The sequence below is a fragment of the Nycticebus coucang genome, chromosome 13 (assembly GCF_027406575.1).
Source record: "Nycticebus coucang isolate mNycCou1 chromosome 13, mNycCou1.pri, whole genome shotgun sequence".
Taxonomy (NCBI): Eukaryota; Metazoa; Chordata; class Mammalia; order Primates; family Lorisidae; genus Nycticebus; species Nycticebus coucang.
The window spans coordinates 17,462,788-17,482,271 of NC_069792.1; the positions used below are offsets into that span (position 1 = coordinate 17,462,788).

The 19,484-nt window shown below is 40.0% G+C and overlaps 1 protein-coding gene, 1 long non-coding RNA gene and 1 other non-coding gene across 4 annotated transcripts in view; 1 reads left to right on the forward strand and 2 right to left on the reverse strand.

Moving 5' to 3' along the window:
- The window catches only part of MCMDC2 (minichromosome maintenance domain containing 2), a 43,647-nt gene extending 32,603 nt beyond the window's left edge, over positions 1–11,044 (forward strand). The window contains exon 14 of the mRNA XM_053559214.1: positions 10,878–11,044. Within this exon, the coding sequence (XP_053415189.1) occupies positions 10,878–11,044 (167 nt within the window). The remainder of the gene's footprint in view (positions 1–10,877) is intronic.
- LOC128563760 (uncharacterized) lies at positions 2,380–17,722 on the reverse strand. Of its 2 annotated transcripts, XR_008373881.1 has the most exons (7): positions 17,261–17,722; positions 16,413–16,493; positions 14,698–14,804; positions 14,373–14,439; positions 13,759–13,888; positions 10,964–11,079; positions 2,380–4,776 (listed from the first exon to the last, which is right to left on the reverse strand). It is a non-coding gene; the product is annotated as an uncharacterized LOC128563760 (long non-coding RNA). The 2 variants fall into 2 exon arrangements; XR_008373882.1 differs by lacking the exons at positions 2,380–4,776; positions 10,964–11,079 and having other exon boundaries at positions 12,150–13,888; positions 17,261–17,718.
- LOC128564188 (small nucleolar RNA SNORD87) lies at positions 14,514–14,598 on the reverse strand. The gene has a single exon (XR_008374055.1). It is a non-coding gene; the product is annotated as a small nucleolar RNA SNORD87 (small nucleolar RNA).
- Positions 17,723–19,484: the final 1,762 nt, after the last annotated feature.

Genomic DNA, 19,484 nt, shown 5'->3' on the forward strand with positions numbered 1-19,484 from the left:
TGATAAGTCAGGGTAGAGGGAAATTCCGTATGTAGATGCTTCCAAGAAACTAAAAGCCAGGGTGTCAAAAAACAAAAACAAAAAACCAGCATAAAAACCAGCTGGAGAGGAAAGTAGGGCCAGATCCTGCAAGTCCTTACAGAGCATGATAGAAAATGGAGATTTTATTCTAAGTATAATGAGAAGTCATTGAAAGATTTTAAGTAGAACACTAGTGTTTAAAATTGTATTTTTAGAATAACACATTTGGAGTTGGAGGGTTAAGAGCAGAAAGAGGGAGACTAGTTAGAAAATGGTTATTGTAGACCAGGCAATTGATAATGATACTAGCTAAATAATAAAGTGTATTTGGGTTTTAAAGTATTTTTAAATATAAAAGTAAAAGAAGGGCTCAGTGCCCGTAGCACAGCCAAATACACTTTATTACTTAGATATGTACATTTTCTATATTAGTGATTGCAAATTTGGGACCTGCTCTATGATTTTACAACTGTCCGAATGAGAGAGTGCATAATTAGAATTATTATGTGAGGACTTTTTTGCTTATTTGTGATGGTGAACATCACAAAATTATGCATGGACTTTTTTTTGCTCATCAGCTTTTGTTAGTGTTTGTGTATTTAGTGTGTGGCCCAAGACAGCTCTTCTTCTTCCAGTGTGGCCCAGAGAAGTCAAAAGGTTGGTCTCCCTTGGACTCCAGAACTCCAGGACTGCCCTTGAAGATTTCAGTATTTAGAAATGGGAATGAGGAGAACTAATAAGACTGAGAAGCATCAACTAGAATATAGGAAGTGTGGTATTACATAACCAAGAAGGAGAGTGCTTCTGGAAGGGAGCAAAATGGTTGAGGGTTTCCTATGCTACCGGGAGATGGATAAGATTTGATCTGGTAACCTACAGGTTTTAGGTAGCCATGATTAGAGCTATTGCAGAAATGGAGGTGAAGTTATGGAGACAGCACACATAGACAATTTTGAGATGAGGAAAGAAATGGTGCATTAGGAAGAGAAGGATGAATAGCCGGGCGTTATGGCGGGCGCCTGTAGTCCCAGCTGCTCGGGAGGCTGAGGCAAGAGAATCGCTTAAGCCCAAGAGTTAGAGGTTGCTGTGAGCCGTGTGACGCCATGGCACTCTACCCAAGGGCGGTACAGTGAGACTCTGTCTCTACAAAAAAAAAAAAAAAGGAAGAGAAGGATGAGTGGTCCAGGAAGGGATTTTATTTTTATATGAGGATAGACGGCATTAAATCCTATTATGTGCAGTAGAGAGTAAATTGATGATGCTGTAGAAGAGGGGAAGATACAGGAGTAAAGTCCTAAAAAGGTGAGCAGGGATGGTTTTCAGGGCACATGTGAAAGCACTGGCCTCTCAGAAACTAGTTACTTCCTCATTTTATAGGAGAGAAGAAAGTGGATACAGAACCAGGTAGGTTTGTAGGTTTGGTCATATACCTCAAGGAAGGTATATTCAAGTTGTATGACCAGCTGAAAATGAAAGGTCTGAGGAAAGAAGAATAGAATAGTCATTGTGGGGGCTGGGAAGTGTCCTTGGGAAACACAGCAGGGTCGTCAGGCAGTGGAAGTGATTGTTTGAAGCTATCGATTCATTTAAAATGAAAAGAAGAAATGCCAGTTGTGTGATTTTGCCTACCAGCCTTAGTACTAGCATATTATGAATGGTTGGGTTCCTGCAGAGTGTTGCAGAGGAGCAGGGAGTGGGGGGCTGGCAAGGGAAGGACTGTTAAGCTGACAGAGGAAGGGCATGAATGGGAGGAAGCAGATCACAGATCTCTGAGGCGGAAGACCTGGAACAGCAACTGAGCTGGAGCATAGGAGGTAGTTGAGGGGAGTGTTTTGGTTTTGAAGTAAGTTTCTGGTGATACCAGTTTCCTGTGATTGTGGAAATGTGTGGCTAAGGTAGAGGGGGAAAGGTAGGACCCAGGGAGATCAGAAGTTAAATGGGCAGTTCACATGGAAAACACTGAATGTTGGATATTGGGGAAGAAAGGAAAATTGTGCACCAAGTGCTGAGAGCTAGGCGTTGAATATGGAAGGGGGAAAAGGTTGTTACAGCAAGGTGGCACTGAACATCAAAGGAGAGAAAGGAGGAAGCAGGGGAAAGAATGGTCTGGAAGCAGCAGAGTGTAGGGTAGCAAGGGAGTCATGGCTTGGTACTCTTGGTACTGCCCCATTTAGGTACTTATTCAATGAATCAATGAATGAAACGGAGTATAAGAGCTGAACTCCTATAATAAAAGTCAATGTTTTTTAAATTGTAGTAAAATATACATAAAATCAACCTCGTTAATCATTTTTAAGTGTACGATTCAGTGGTGTTAAGCATATTCATGTTGTTGTGCAACTATCACCACCATCCATTTCCATAAGTTTTTTATCTTCCCAAACTAAAACTTTGTATCCATTAAACCCCAACTCCCCATTTCCACATCTACCTAGCCTCTGGCAACTATCATTCTGCTGTCTCTAGGAATTTGACCATTCTTAGGTACCTCATATAAGTGGAATCATGTAATATTTGTCCTTTTGTGACTGGGTTATTTCATGTAACATAATGTTCTCAAGGTTCATCTATATTGTGTGAGTACTATTACTTAATAATAATACATATATACCACATTTTGTCCATATTTTGTTTATTCCTTTGTCAATGAACACTTTGGTTGCTTACACCTTGTAATACTGCTAGGAACATGAATGTGCAGATACACATACATATCCCTTTGAGATTTTGCTTCCAAATCTTTTGCGTATATACCTGTAAGTGAAATTACTGGATCATGGAAATTGTTTAATTTTGTTGATGAACCACCAAACTGTTTTCCGTCGTGTGTGTACCATTTTACATTCCCAACATTACATAAGAGTTCCAATTTTTCTACATCCTTGTCAACACTTATCATTTCCTTTTTATTTTTACAATAGCCATTGTATGGGTGTGAGGGGGGTATTGCATTCTGATTTTTTTTGTCAGCTTAAATTCAATCACCTTTATTTTATTATTTCAGGTTAATGTGGCGATACAAACAACTAGGTCATATTTGAATTTGTTAGGCAGAGTCCCTCTCGTACTTGTGTCCTGCACCCAAATGTGCCTTATACCACTATGTCATGCCCATTAATTGGGAGCTTCCGAAGCCCCCCTCCTTTCCTCTCCCCTTTCCTTCATTCTCACTTCCCTCAACTTGAATTGAAATGAGTTTTTCTCCTCTGTGGGTGTGAATTAGATGGTCTACTGGCTTCATATTAGCATTGAGTACATTGGATATTTGTTTTTCCATTATTGTGATACTTTAGTAGAAAGACTATGTTTCAACTCCATCCAGGTTAATACAAAAGATGTAAAGTCACTATCATTTTATGGCTGAATAGTTTTCCATAGTATACATTATACCTCAGTTTGTTAATCCATTCCTGAGTTGATGGACATTTAGGTCATTTCCACATCTTGGCAATTGCAAATTGAGTTATAAACAATCCAGTGGAAATATCCTTATACTAAAATGATTTTTTCTTCTGAGTAGATACCTAGGAATGGGATTGTGGGGTCAAATGAGAAGTCTAATTTGAGTTCTTTGAGGATTCTCCATACTTCTTTCCAAAGAGGCGATGTGAGTTTGTAGACTCACCAACAGTGTAAAAGTGTTCCCCTCCCTCCATGCCCACACCAGCATCTGCAACTTTGGGACTTTGTGATGTGGACTATTCTCACTGGGGTTAGGTGATACCTCAGGTTGATTTTCTTTCGCATTTCTCTGATGATTATGGATGATGGGCATTTTTTCATGCCTTTGTTAACCATTCATCTGTCTTCTTCAGAGAAGGTTCTGCTCATGTTTTTTGCCCAGTGAGAGATGGGATTCTTTTTCTGTTGATTAATTTGAGCTCTCTAAAGATTCTAGTTATTAAACCTTTGTAAGATTTGTAACATGCAAATCTTTTCCCATTCTGAAGGTTGTCTATTTGATTTGCTTGTTATCTCCTTAGCTGTGCAGAAGCTTTTCAATTTAATTAAGTTCCATTTGTTTATTTTTGTTATCGCCATTGCTATGGAAATCTTCTTGATAAAATCTTTCCCCAGACCGACATCCTCAGGAGTTTTCTCCACACTTTCTTCTAGGATTTTTATCATTCCATGTCTTATATTTAAATCTTTTATCCATCTTGAATCAATTTTTTTAGGTGGTGAAGCATGTGGGTCCAGTTTCAGTCTTTTACATGTGGTTATCCAGTTTTCCCAGCATCATTTATTAAGAGGGATTCTTTTCCCCAGTGTATGCTTCTATTTGGTTTAACAAAGATCAAATGGCTATAAGAGACTGGTTTAATCTCTTGGTTTTCTATCCAGTTCCAAATGTCTCTATTTTTGTGCAATATCATGCTTTTTTGATCACTGTGGACTTGTAATATAGCCTAAAGTCTGGTGGACTGATGCCTCCAACTTTGTTTGTATTACTAAAAATTGCCTTGGCTATATGGTTTCTTTTTCTGGTTCCATATGAAATGAAGAACTATTTTTTCCACTTCTTCAAAGTATGATGTTGGTATTTTAATGGGAATTGCATTGAATCTGTAGATTGTTTGGGAAGTATAGACATTTTAATAATGTTGATTCTTCCCAGCCAAGAGCATGGTATGTTCTTCCGTTTGTTAATGTCTTCTGTTATTTCTTTTCTTAAGGTTTCATAATTCTCTTTGTAGAGGTCCTTCACCTCTTTTTTTAGGCATATTCTTATGTATTTAATTTTCTTTGAAGCTTCTGTGAAGGGAATTGGTCGTTGATTAGCTTCTCAGCTTGGCTATTGTTGCCGTAAACAAAGACTACTACTGATTTGTGACACTGATTTTATATCCTGACCCGTTACTGTATTTCTTCATCACTTCCAGGAGTCTTGTGATTGAGTCACTGGGATTTTCTAAGTATGTGATCATATCATTGGCAAAGAGCAAGAGTTTGACCTCCTTTGCCCCCATTTGGGTGCCCTTTATAGTTTTCTCTTACCTGATTGCATTGGCTAGAACTTCCATCACAATGTTGAGTAATAGTCGTGATAGAAGACATCCTTGTTTAGTTCCAGTTCTAAGTGGAAGAGCTTTCAGTTTTGCTCCATTCAGGATGATATTAGTTGTGGGTTTGTCATAGATGGCTCAATCAGTTTAAGAAATGTACGCACTATGCCTATATTCTTAAGAGTTCTTGTTAGAAAAGTATACTGAATTTTAACAAATGCTTTTTCTGTATCTATTGAGAGGATCCTATGGTCTTTGTTTTTGCTTCTATTGATATGGTGAGTTACATTTATAGATTTGCATATGTTAAATTACCCTTCCTTCCCTGGGATGAAGCCTACATGATCATGATGTATAATTTTTTTTTTTTTGTAGAGACAGAGTCTCACTCTGTGGCCCTCGGGGAGTGCCGTGGCATCACACAGCTCACAGCAACCTTCAACTCCTGGGCTTAAGCGATTCTCCTGCCTCAGCCTCCCGAGTAGCTGGGACTACAGGCGCCCGCCACAACGCCCGGCTATTTTTTGGTTGCAGTTTGGCCGGGGCCGGGTTTGAACCCGCCACCCTCGGTATATGGGGCTGGTGCCTTACGGACTGAGCCACAGGCATCACCCATGATGTATAATTTTTTAATGTGTAGCTGTAATCTATTGACTAGGATTTTATTGAGTATTTTTGAATCTATATAAATTCATGAAATTGGTCTGTAGTGCTCCTTTTTAACTGGATCCTTTCCTGGTTTTGGTATCAGGGTGATGTTTGCTTCATAGAATGTTTTGGAGAAGGACCTTCCTTCTAAATCAGCGGTTCTCAACCTGTGGGACCCACAGGAATTATATTAAAGGGCCACAGCTTTAGCAAGGTTAAGAACCACTGTTCTGGATGCAAGGCTGGTTTAACATACGCAAGTCTATAAATGTTATCCACCATATTAACAGAGGCAAAAATAAAGATCACATGATCCTCTCAATAGATGCAGAAAAAGCATTTGATAAAATCCAGCATCCTTTTCTAATTAGAACACTGAAGAGTATAGGCATAGGTGGCACATTTCTAAAACCGATTGAAGCTATCTATGACAAACCCACAGCCAATATTTTACTGAATGGAGTAAAACTCAAAGCTTTTCCTCTTAGAACTGGAACCAGACAAGGTTGTCCTCTGTCACCTTTACTATTCAACGTAGTGCTGGAAGTTCTAGCCAATACAATTAGGCAAGACAAGGAAATCAAGGGAATCCAAATGGGAGCAGAGGAGGTCAAACTCTCCCTCTTTGCTGACGACATGATCTTATACTTAGAGAACCCCAAAGACTCAACCACAAGACTCCTAGAAGTCATCAAAAAATACAGTAATGTTTCAGGATATAAAATCAATGTCCACAAGTCAGTAGCCTTTGTGTACACCAATAACAGTCAAGATGAGAAGCTAATTAAGGACACAACTCCCCTCACCATAGTCTCAAAGAAAATGAAATACCTAGGAATATACCTAACGAAGGAGGTGAAGGACCTCTATAAAGAAAACTATGAACTCCTCAGAAAGGAAATAGCAGAGGATATTAACAAATGGAAGAACATACCATGCTCATGGATGGGAAGAATCAACATTGTTAAAATGTCTATACTTCCCAAAGCAATCTACCTATTCAATGCCATTCCTATCAAAATACCAACATCGTACTTTCAAGATTTGGAAAAAATGATTCTGCGTTTTGTATGGAACCGGAAAAAACCCCATATAGCTAAGGCAGTTCTCTGTAACAAAAATAAAGCTGGGGGCATCAGCATACCAGATTTTAGTCTGTACTACAAAGCCATAGTGCTCAAGACAGCATGGTACTGGCACAAAAACAGAGACATAGACACTTGGAATCGAATTGAAAACCAGGAAATGAAACTAACATTTTACAACCACCTAATCTTTGATAAACCAAACAAGAACATACCTTGGGGGAAAGACTCCCTATTCAATAAATGGTGTTGGGAGAACTGGATGTCTACATGTAAAAGACTGAAACTGGACCCACACCTTTCCCCACTCACAAAAATTGATTCAAGATGGATAAAGGACTTAAACTTAAGGCATGAAACAATAAAAATCCTCCAAGAAAGCATAGGAAAAACACTGGAAGATATTGGCCTGGGGAAAGACTTCATGAAGAAGACTGCCATGGCAATTGCAACAACAACAAAAATAAACATCTGGGACTTCATTAAACTGAAAAGCTTCTGTACAGCTAAGGAGACAATAACCAAAGCAAAGAGACAACCTACACAATGGGAAAGGATATTTGCATATTTTCAATCAGACAAAAGCTTGATAACTAGGATCTATAGAGAACTCAAATTAATCCACATGAAAAAAGCCAACAATCCATATATCAATGGGCAAGAGACGTGAATAGAACTTTCTCTAAAGACGACAGATGAATGGCTAACAAACACATGAAAAAATGTTCATCATCTCTATATATTAGAGAAATGCAAATCAAAACAACCCTGAGATATCATCTAACCCCAGTGAGAATGGCCCACATCACAAAATCTCAAAACTGCAGATGCTGGTGTGGATGTGGAGAGAAGGGAACACTTTTACACTGCTGGTGGGACTGCAAACTAGTACAACCTTTCTGGAAGGAAGTATGGAGAAACCTCAAAGCACTCAAGCTAGACCTCCCATTTGATCCTGCAATCCCATTACTGGGCATCTACCCAGAAGGAAAAAAATCCTTTTATCATAAGGACACTTGTACTAGACTGTTTATTGCAGCTCAATTTACAATCGCCAAAATGTGGAAACAGCCTAAATGCCCACCAACCCAGGAATGGATTAACAAGCTGTGGTATATGTATACCATGGAATACTATTCAGCCATTAAAAAAAATGGAGACTTTACATCCTTCATATTAACCTGGATGGACGTGGAAGACATTATTCTTAGTAAAGCATCACAAGAATGGAGAAGCATGAATCCTATGTACTCAATTTTGATATGAGGACAATTAATGACAATTATGGTTATGGGGGGGGAAACAGAAAGAGGGAAGGAGGGAGGTGGGTGGGGCCTTGGTGTGTGTCACACTTTATGGGGGCAAGACATGATTGCAAGAGGGACTTTACCTAACAATTGCAATCAGTGTAACCTGGCTTATTGTACCCTCAATGAATCTCCAACAATAAAAAAAAAAAAAAAAAGAACCACTGTTCTGGGCAGCGCCTGTGGCTCAGTGAGCAGGGCGCCAGCCCCATATACCGAGGGTGGTGGGTTCAAACCCGGCCCAGCCAAACTGCAACAAAAAAATAGCCGGGCGTTGTGGTGGGTGCCTGGAGTCCCAGCTACTTGGGAGGCTGAGGCAGGAGAATCGCCTAGGCCCAGGAGTTGGAGGTTGCTGTGAGCTGTGTGACACCACGGCACTCTACCGAGGGCGATAAAGTGAAACTCTGTCTCTACAAAAAAAAAAAAAAAGAACCACTGTTCTAAATGTTTTAGAATAGTCTCTGTATTATAGGCTTGAGCTTTTTTTTTAAAGAGTTGATAGAATTCTGGTGTGAAGCCATCTGGCCCAGGGCTTTTTGTTGGAAGATTTTTTTACTGTTTCTTTGATCTCAGTGCTTTTCTCCTCCTCTCTCCCTTCCTTCCTCCCCCTCCCACTCTCTTCTTTCCTTCCTCCCTCTCTTCCTTCCTTTCTTCATCTCTTCCTTCTTTCCTCCCTTCCTCCCTCTCTTCCTTCCTTCCTCCCGCCCTCCCTCTCTTTCTCCCTTTCTCTCTTCTTTTTTTCAAGACAGAGTCTTACTTTGTCACCCTCAGTAGAGTGCTATGCCATCATAGCTTACAGCAACCTCAAACCCTTGGGCTCAAGTGATTCTCTTGTCTCAGCCTCTCTAGTAGCTGTGACTACAGGAACCCACCACAATGCCTGGGTATTTTTTTTTTTTTTTAGCAGGTCCCAGCCAGGTTTGAACCCACCAGCCCTGGAGCATGTGGCCAGTGCCCTAACCACTGTGCTATGGGTGCCCAGCCCACATTCTCAAATTTCTGGCATAGTTTCCTGTAGTCAGAGACAATATCTTGTATCTCTGTGATATCTGTTATTTCCTCCTTTTCATTTCTGATTGAAGTTATTAGAGATTTTTCTTTTTAGTTTCTAGTTAATCTGGCCAAAGGTTTATTTTATTTTTTCAAAGAACCAACTTTTTGTTTCATTAATTTTCTGAATGGTTCTTTTGTTTTCAATTTCATTTATTTCTAATTTAATTTTGGTTATTTCTGTTCTTCTGCTAGGTTTGGGATTAGATTGTTCATCCTTTTCCATTTCCTTAAGATGATTCATTAAGTTATTGATGTGCTCTCTTTCTGTTTTTTGGATATAGACATCTAATATGATAACTTTCCCTCTTAAGACTGCTTTTGCAGTGTCCCACAGGTTTTGGTAACTTGTAGCTTCATTGGTGTTATGTTAACAATTTCCTCCTTTATCTCTTCCTTGACCCAACTGTCATTCACCATAAGGTTGTTTAACTTCCATGCCTCTGTATGGGGCTGAAAATTTTTGTTGGAGTTGAGTTCCACCTTTATTACCTTGTGGTCTTAAAAGATACAAGGTATAATTTCAATTCTTTCATAAAAGGTCTCTTTCATAAATCTGAGCATTTAAGTTAGGTGTATAAATTTTTAGAATTGAAATGTCCTCTTGTTGTATTATACCCTTGACCACAATTAAGTGACCAGCATTGTGATTTTGATTATTTCCTTAATTAGTGATGTAGAACATCTTTTTCATATGCCTATTGGTCATCTGTTTATCCTCTTTGAGAAATGTCTATTTTAATCCTTCCCTATTTCCCGCCCCCTCCACTCTGATCCCCTGCATGACACCCATTTTAAAAATCAGGTTGTTCTCTTACTGACTTCCAGAGTCTTTCATCAGAGATATGATTTGCAAGTACTTTCTATTTCCTGGGTTGCCTTTTCACCAGTGATTGTATCTTTTGATGCAGTTTTTAATTTTGATGTGGTCCAATTTATTTTTTGTTTTGGTGCCTTTGTTTTTGGTGTGATATTCAAGAAATCACTGTCAAATCCAAAATGATTCAACTTTCCTCCTGTGTTTTCTTCTAAGACTTACAGTCTTTTAATGTTTACATTTTAAAGTCTTAGAACTCTTGCATTTAGATCTATGCTCCATTTTCAGATAATTTTTGCGTATGATGTAAGCTAAGGGTCCAACTTCATGTTTTTTCCATGAACAGGTTCCAACTCCTGTTTTTTTCTCCCCATAGAATGATCTTACTATCCTTGTTGAAAATCATTTGATATATGCCAGTTTATTTGAGGGGCTATTCTAGTCCATAAATTTAGATATTTACCTTGCCATGAATGCTTCTAACAACTGAGAAATGTACTGCAATGTGTTTATCCTTGATCATTCATTTATTCTTTTTACCCATATCCCAATACCTTCTTTTTCTACTATTGTCACCTCTAAACATTACTATTCAGCTTCAAAACTAATGCTTTTTACAATTTCCAAGCTTTAAAGTGTAGACATCAAAATACTTCTTCCGTTGGTACCAAACTAAAGCCACTTCCTTAGTTTAAAAGAACAAGTGTCAGATTTAGATGATTATCAACATGCTCTATTGAATGAGTCAGAACTTAATTTTTACGTTTTCATTATTTTGTTTGAGAGAGTGATTTCACATTTGGCTTTTTTTTTTGGCCGGGGCTGGGTTTGAACCCACCACCTCCGGCATATGGGACCGGTACCCTACTCCTTGAGCCACAGGCACCGCCCTCACATTTGGCATTTTAAGTATTCCTCACTTACATTCTGTTTCCTTCTTTAGGAGCCGCTGTATTTTGTGTTGCTCCAAATGCAGTATTTCCGTTTGAATTGTATAATGAAGAGTATTTAGAGCAAAGGGATATCTACCTGACTCAGTGCCAACGACAGCTTGAACAGTTTATTGCCACATATGGACCAGGGACAGGTATCTTCTCTAGTGATGAATAAGTGACTTGAGGACATCTTTTTTTCTTCATTCCTACCTAAGAAAGTGTATTTGAGAGTGATTTTTAAAAATATAAGTATGGCCTCCTCAAAATTAATTCCTAATGGGATAAACACTAATCCAAACCTCTATAGCCAACAGCAGAATTTTAAAATTACAACAGTGTGGACAATTTGTAAGTGATAAAGTTGTCAAGGAGAATACTACTTAAAAAACAAATTCTGGTTAGTTCAGAATATCAATGGTGAATAGACAAAAATATAAATAAGCTGAACAATGTGAAAAATAACTTTTATGTAGTTCACTATATTTGTCACAAGATGGCAATAATGCTTTATCTACAAATAATGTTAAACTATTTTTTTCCCCTTACACTTGTGAACTTGTCAAAACTAATGAGTAAATAATGTATATAACGTTTTGTATGATGCCTGGTGGTAGATCAAAACTTTAAAAAAAATTACATAACCTTAAACTTCAAATTTAAGGCCTTTTTGTGCTTTTTTTGACATGTCTATGATGTAATTTCAGAAGCCCTAAATATAGAGTCTGAAAAAGCCTTGGGAATTCCCCATATATTATGCACAAATATGTCAGGTGAAATGAAAATTTACATGTTATCAAGGAGACTGTAATTTATAAATTGGCTACTTAGCCTTGACTAAGTTACAAGAAAGGTTCCATAAGGCAAAGAAATCAATTTGGAAGCCCAGTCTTCGTTTTTGTTTTTTTAGAGACAGTCTCACTATATTGCCCTCAGTAGAGTGCCATAGTGTCACAGCTCACAGCAACCTCCAACTCCTGGGCTTAGGTGATTCTCTTGCCTCAGCCTCCCAAGTAGCTGGGACTACAGAAGCCCACCACACCTGGCTAATTTCTTGTTGTTGTTGAGGTTTGGCCAGGGTTGGGTTCAAACCCGCCACCCTCGGTATATGGGGCCGGCGCCACAGGCACCACCCCCAGTCCTCATTTTCGAAGGGAAGTTTTTCTGCTCTGAAAAGGCAGAAACATGATGAGAACACGTATCTTGTAAAAAATTCTTAAATCTTTAGTTCTCATTCTTCAAAGCCTTATCGAAAGATCACATCCATTCACAGAAAAGCAAAATATCACCGAACTGCCACTTTATTAACCAAGATGCTATCATGCATCAAATCTTTCAAAATTGGCACTTCAGTTTCTTAACCAAACAGCAGGACCACTCACCAACTCTCTGGGATCTAGATCACTATCATTGAACACCTACTAGTGCCAGGGACAATGTTAGAAGGAAAAGCCAGTTTTTAACGTTTACATATTACAATTTTGTTACCAGTTAGCAAGAAGCTTATCTTGGGCTTCTCGTGTACAACTCTTTTATGGTTCTCTATGGGATGAAGGCAGAACACTTCCCTGTCTTTATCTTCTCCTAGCTAGAAATCTAGTTTTCAAATTCAATTCTTTTAATCCTAGACCTGCCAGCCCAGTTTCTCCCAACATAGCACAATTATTACTTGTACTAAGATTAGGATTACTGTGTTCAAAGATGAAGTCAAACTGAATAAAATAAAAAATATTTTTTTTAATTAAGACAGGCTCACTGTTGCACTTGGTAGACTGCTATGGCCTCATAATTTACAGCAACCTCAAGCTTTTAGGTTCAAATGATCCTCTTGCCTCAGCCTCCCAAGTAGCTGGGACTACAGGCACCCACTACACCCTTTTTTTTTTTTTTTGAGACAGTCTCACTATGTCACCCTCAGTAGTGCACTGTGCTGTCACAGCAACTTCAAACTCTTGGGCTTAAGTAATTCTCCTGCCTCAGCCTCCCACATAGCTGGGACTATAAACGACTGCCACAACACCCAATTTTTTTTTTTTTGCAGTTATCATTGTTGGTTAGCTGGCCCTGGCTGGGTTCAAACCCGCCAGCCTTGGCGCATGTGGCCAGAAATGTCTCACTCTGGGTCAGACTGGTGTCAAACCTGACAGCGCTCAGGAAATCCACCTGCCTCAGCCTCCCAAAATGCTAGGAATACAACAGGGGTGACCCACAGTGCCTGGGCCCTTAAAATTTTAATCGTAAATAAAATCTATAATCACAGAAAGATGATAGCTTTCACATAAGGGACAATTTGATTGCATTCAAGCATTCAAGATTCCTACCGATTTTTCAGGTACAATAGAGAATTACAAAGGGGAAGCCAGATATGAAACATGCAGCAATTAGGGCCTCTCCAGAAATTACCAAAAGCTACAAAGGGAAAGTGGGTAGGGAGTACAGGAAATATCTCCCCATGCTCTATCTCAATGAGATCACCACCCACAAATGAGCCAATTACATTGTTAAAGTATGCTAAAAACAGGTCTGACTAGTAGTGACTATTAAGAATACAGCTATTTTGGCTCAGCGCCTGTGCCTCAAGCAGCTAAGGTGCCAGCCACTACACCTGAGCTGGTGGCTTCTCATCCAGCCCTGGCCCGCCAAACAATGACAGCTGCAACTAAAAAATATCCGGGTGTTGTGGCAGGAGCCTGTAGTCCCAGCTCCTTGGGAGGTGGAGGCAGGAGACTCTCTTGAGCCCAAGAGTTGGAGGTTGCTGTGAGCTGTGTGATGCCATGGCACTCTATCCAGGGTGACAGCTTGAGGTTCTGTCTCAAAAAAAAAAAAAAAAAAAAAAAGAATATCGCTATTTTAAAAGAAAACAGACTTTAGTGCCCAGCAATTAAAAGTCACATTTATTTTCTATATCATTTATTATGAAGTTAGTTAAACCAAGTAAAATATTCATTTTCATCATTTGCTTCTGTTCATCTGTTTTCTTGCAGTCTTCGTTCTTTCTTCCATAATGTTGCATGGCACACCTCTAAAAAATCATAACAGTAAAAATCATTTCATAATCAAAGATAAAGTTAACCACATAACCTCAAACAGTGGCTTTTTGCTGAGGTTTGGTGCCTCTAGCTCAGCACTTAGGGCGCCAGCCACATACACCAAGACTGGTAGGTTCAAATCCAGCCCATATTTGCCAAACAACAACTACAACCAAAAAATAGCTGGGTGGTGTGGTGGGCGTCTGTAGTCCCAGCTATTTGGGAGGCTGAGGCAAGAGAATTGAATTGCTGAAGTCCAAGAATTTGAGGTTGCTGCGAGCTGTGGTGCCACGGCACTCTACCCAGGGGGACAGTTTGAGACTGTCTCAAAAAAAAAAAAATTCAATGCTGAGAAAAGGAAACCATATCCTGACATGCAAAGGCAACTGCAACAGGTATTGGACCCAATCCCTTGGATTTATCAGACACTTTCAACTGTCAACAGATGTGGTCGCTTTCCTAGTTACAATTACTTACCTGAGGCAACAAAGGAGTATTTCAAAAAACTGCAGCTAAAGGACATCCATCTGCAGCTACCTATGTGCTAAGGAGAAAGAACATTTAGCCTCTTAGTAAAAAAACTGTACTACACACCATTAACATAAACCAATATAGATTACTGGCATCTCAGTCTAAGAATTATTTCTTTAAAGATACCCTCAGCTGGGTAAATGGCAAAAATTTAAGTCATCATTGTGCCACCATTATCAATGTCAATAACACATCAAACATTTTGTGTATTGCTTGTTAGTAACAATAGCACCACGATCCCCAAAAAGATGTCATTTAACACTTTTTGTACCTCAATATATGCAGTGGTGGTTCTACTTTTTCATTGCCATTTTCTTTTGGAAAACATCTGTCACAATGACCTTCACACACCTTCAAAACTCATAGGATTTGTCAGACCTAAAAATTAAATTTTCACTGTCAATTCCCATTTGTAATTGCATTTGTTTGGCATGTTATATGAAGGAATAGTCTAATAAAAATTTCATTCCTGCCGGGCGCGGTGGCTCATGCCTGTAATCCCAGCAGTGTGGGAGGCTGAGGAGGCAGAATCAATCGCTTGAGCTCAGGAGTTAGAGACCTGCCTGAGCGACAGTGAGACCCCGACTCATGAAAAAAATGGAAAAACCCAGCCGGGCACTGCATTGAGCGCCAGTAATCCCAGCGGCGTGCCTGCAGCCTGAGTCTGAGGTTGTGGTGAGCTACCACACCCACTGCACTCTGCTCAGGGGCATAGGGTGGGACCCTGTCTCAACAAAAAAAAAAACAAAAAAAAAACACAAAAGTCATTCCTGTAAGGAACCCAACCTACCTTTTGGGACTCCAACCCACTTTTTAATAAAAGTACCAGTATCTCTTGTTCAATACATTTCTAATGGAATAAAAGAACACAATTCCTGTTTTATTACTTCTGATAGTATTAATCGACAAACGCAAAATTTAAAAACATCTGTTAATGACTTGAGTATTTTAAATCTTTTGATTGGTTAGTACCTAAAAATTACATAAATGATGGAAACATTTTATATCCTTCATCATCACAGTATTGATTTTAAGACACAATGGTCCTAATGAGTAGACAACCATTGCTTTTCTGTCTTAGAGCTTGACTAGAATGCACTAAGCCAGGTTAAATGCTAGATGTACAGAAACTAGTGTGAAGATTTTCACCTGAAAACAGTACAATGGCAAATCTAGTAGTTTTAGAGCAGGGATGCCTTACACTGTCAGTATTACCAGACACATTCCTATAGAATTAAGTTTAAGTTAACTGAATGTACACAAACAGGGCAAAGGAGATGGCCAGGGCCACACGAAATGTCACACAGCACCTCAGGAGTATAAATCATTGAGCTAGACAATTATTGATATGATTTATGAAGACATACAAGTTTGGACCCTGCTAAACTATCAGTATTTTCATGTCTTGAAATGCTGAAATATTTCACTTGAGTATGAGGAATAAAATTACTGCTTGTGAATAATTCTAATTTGGAAAATTTCAGTTTAGTATTATGATTCACAGGAACTACAGACAACTACATGCATACTCATTCTTATAATGCCTATGTTTAAAGATACATATGAATAATAAACTATCCATCTCACCTCCCAGCCACAGGATCAAGAAACCGATGGACACAAAATTAGAGACAGGTACTACTAGATGGGGGGCAGGGGAATGGAGGTGGGAGGTAACACAGTATTGGCAATATTACCGCTTTTAAATGGGTCGTTGAGTTCTTTTGTATTTATGTTTCAGACTTTCGTGCACTACCTGTATTTTTATCAAACAAACACTTAGCTTGTAAATTTCTAGAAATCCCAGCACTTAGCAACAATTCAAACCACATAGGGCTTAAAATTAAGGAATACACGGATTACAGAACCATTACATTCATCCTGTTGACAGCTAACTCTGAAAATTAGTTCAAATGAAACAATGTATTTCAAATCGGGAAGAAAAAAAAAACCCCAGGAATATACCACGTCTCACAGATGCCTTACCATTTTTAAGTTTTTGAATTGGCAGCATGTTGTCCAGTCTTCCCGCAGTTGACTGATGCACGTCCGGAAACACCCATCTCCCTGTGAATTCAAGCACAGGCACGACGGTAGGCATTTACAGCCTAAGGGCCTTCCAGACCTGCACGGGCTGTTCTCCAATTTCAATGTCTTTTCTCAGAACTTATTTACAAGGAAATTTACAGGAAAACGCGACTCGCTCCACTTAAGGCTAGAGACCAGCAGTAAACTTTGTTTAGAAAATAAAATTTCCCACGATTGCAAGAGGAACTTTACCTAACAATTGCAATCAGTGTAACCTGGCTTATTGTACCCTCAATGAATCCCCAACAATAAAAAAAAAAAAAAGTAAGAAAGAAAATAAAATTTCCCATGATTGCAAGAGGGACTTTACCTAACAATTGCAGTCAGTGTAACCTGGCTTATTGTACCCTCAATGAATCCCCAACAATTAAAAAAAAAGAAAGAAAGAAAGAAAATAAAATTTCCCTGTAGTCCCATCTGTTCGGGAGGCTGAGGCAAGAGAATCGCGTAAGCCCAAGAGTTAGAGGTTGCTATGAGCCGTGTGACGCCACGGCACTCTACCTGAGGGCGGTACAGTGAGACTCTGTCTCTACCAAAAAAAAGAAAAGAAAATTTCAAAACCACAAAGTAATGTTAGGGATGGGTCCTCTTATTACTAGGAGATAATCACCTCCCCCGCGTATAAACTCCTCCCTTATAAATGATAAATAAGCCGCCCATTTAAAGGAAACCTGAACAAGCCAATGCCGCACGCTCAGATTTGCAGGGCTACAAAAGGGACCCGGGAAAGCGGAACACGAAGTTACCTGGCCGTTCCTTTCAGGCACCTTGGGTTCCCGAGTCAGGCAAGGCCCTTTATACTAACTTCTGGGCTCACAGTCAAAATCAGCGCTTACGGAGTAGGCTGCGCTAAGACTTCCAGGTGGTTGCTCACAAACGCGCCCGTTCAGGTGGCCGGAGGGCTGGTGGCCCCTGACCGCGCGGGGAGCGTCGCCTCCTGGGCCAAACCTGCGGCGCCGGCTGCCTCGGCTGGGCTGGAGCAAGGCGGCGCGGCGCTCGGTACCCACGAAGCGAGAGCCCGGCACGTAGAAGAGGAGGAACAAAGACCGCAATGGCTCTCACCTCCAAGAGCCCAGGTACCGACTGGCAGGCTCAGCCGCTTTCCCACCCGCAAAGCTAGCAGGTCTTCCCGCCCACCCGCATAGGTAGCAGTTATTCCCGAACCTTCCTCCCTCGGCTGCCGCGCGGAAAAGGAGGTGCGCCGTCCGCGGGTAGCTCTTGGACCTCTAGGGCTAGACCCGCCCCTTCTGGGACTCAGTCCCGCCCGTCCATGCGCAGTGCGGGCAGACGCTAGGTCCGGAGGGGAGGCCTGGCCTTCGGATTTGGGTTGAGCTGCTGAGTGTAACTTTGCTAGAAGCATTTTTTTTTTTTTTTTTTTGAGGCACAGTCTGTGTAGCCCTTGGTAGAGTGCCGTGGCATCACACAGCTCACAGCAACCTCCAACTCCTGGGCTTAAGCGATTCTCTTGCCTCAGCCTCCCAAGTAGCTGAGACTACAGGCGCCCGCCACAACGCCCGGCTATTTTTTGGTTGCAGTTCAGCAGGGGCTGGGTTTGAACCCGCCACCCTCGGTATATGGGGCCGGCGCCTTACCGACTGAGCCACAGGCGCCACCCAGCATAGAATTTTATTAATAGTAGTTTTTTTAAAATTCTAGGCCGGGTGCCATGGCTCACGCCGTAATCCTAGCACTCTGGGAGGCCAAGGTGGGTGGATTGCTTGAGTTGAGGAGTTTGAGACCAGACTGAGCAAGTGTGAGACCCTATTTCTAAAAATAGCCTGGCTTTGTGGCAGACGCCTATAGTCCCAGCTACTTGGGAGGATGAGGAAAGATCTTTTGAGCCCAGGAGTTTGAGGTTTCTGTGAGCGGTGATGCCACAGCACTCTACCCAGGGCAACAGAGTGACACTCTGTCTCAAAATTAAAAAAAAAAAAAATAGCCATTCTTTAGTAATATAATCATGATTACCTTAGAAAGTTTTATATTTTGTAGATACAAGTGGATTCAGGAGCAGGTAAGATATTTTCTTATAAGCTGTCAGAATCTATGGTCTGCACTTACACATGTAAATCTCATTTGGAGAACCTCGCCTCCTGATGTTTGCAGTATAAAATGAGGTTGGAACTGGTAGGAAGTTGTCTGTAAAAACCACATCCTCGGGCTTTCCCTGGCTGCATAGTAAGCATGTCAAAACAGAGTTAATGCAAGCAAAATGTAAATGACCCTAGTCACAGATGCATGACTTTTCTATGTAAGATTCTTTTACCTCAGGCAAGATTATTTTTAAACATAATATTGACATTGAGATAATCATAGTATTTATACCTCTCGTCAAGGTTAAAGTTCCAAATCTGTGGAAAAATATATTAAATTGTCAGAAAATAGAGAACTGATCTGAATGAAAGTTGATTCTTAAACACTTGAAGTACATGAACTTTACCGAGATAATTTTGGTGAAAATTGCCTAATTACTTATGATTTCTGCCAGGATCTAAAATAATGAGTTAACCACAGTGACTTTAATTGTCAATGGGAGACACTAGTGTTTTCCTTTTCTGTTTAAAAATTTAACTTTTACATTAAGAATAAACTTTGAAAATAACTATTTAAATGTTACAAATTCTGAATGTAAAGGGATGTTTTAAAATTACTTGAGCTGGCCATTGAGACCTGGTGGGAAGTCTGCTAGGGGACTTGAGAGACAATTTTGTTCTTTCATCAAGATACCTGTTTGGAGACAAGCCACTCTTCTTTCCTAAGACACTCTCATCCAGACATTCTTACCTGTGAAAGAACGCCTGTCCCTTACTGTTGCAACTGTCCTGTTAAATAAGAGATTGTACTTGAGATGGTAAAATGGAAAGAAGGAACCAGCAACTGAAAGATACTGAATAGTCACAGAATTAACTAGAATGAACTAGCTAGGGAGCAACTTCTTGTTATGTGAAATAATACATTTTTCTTATTCTT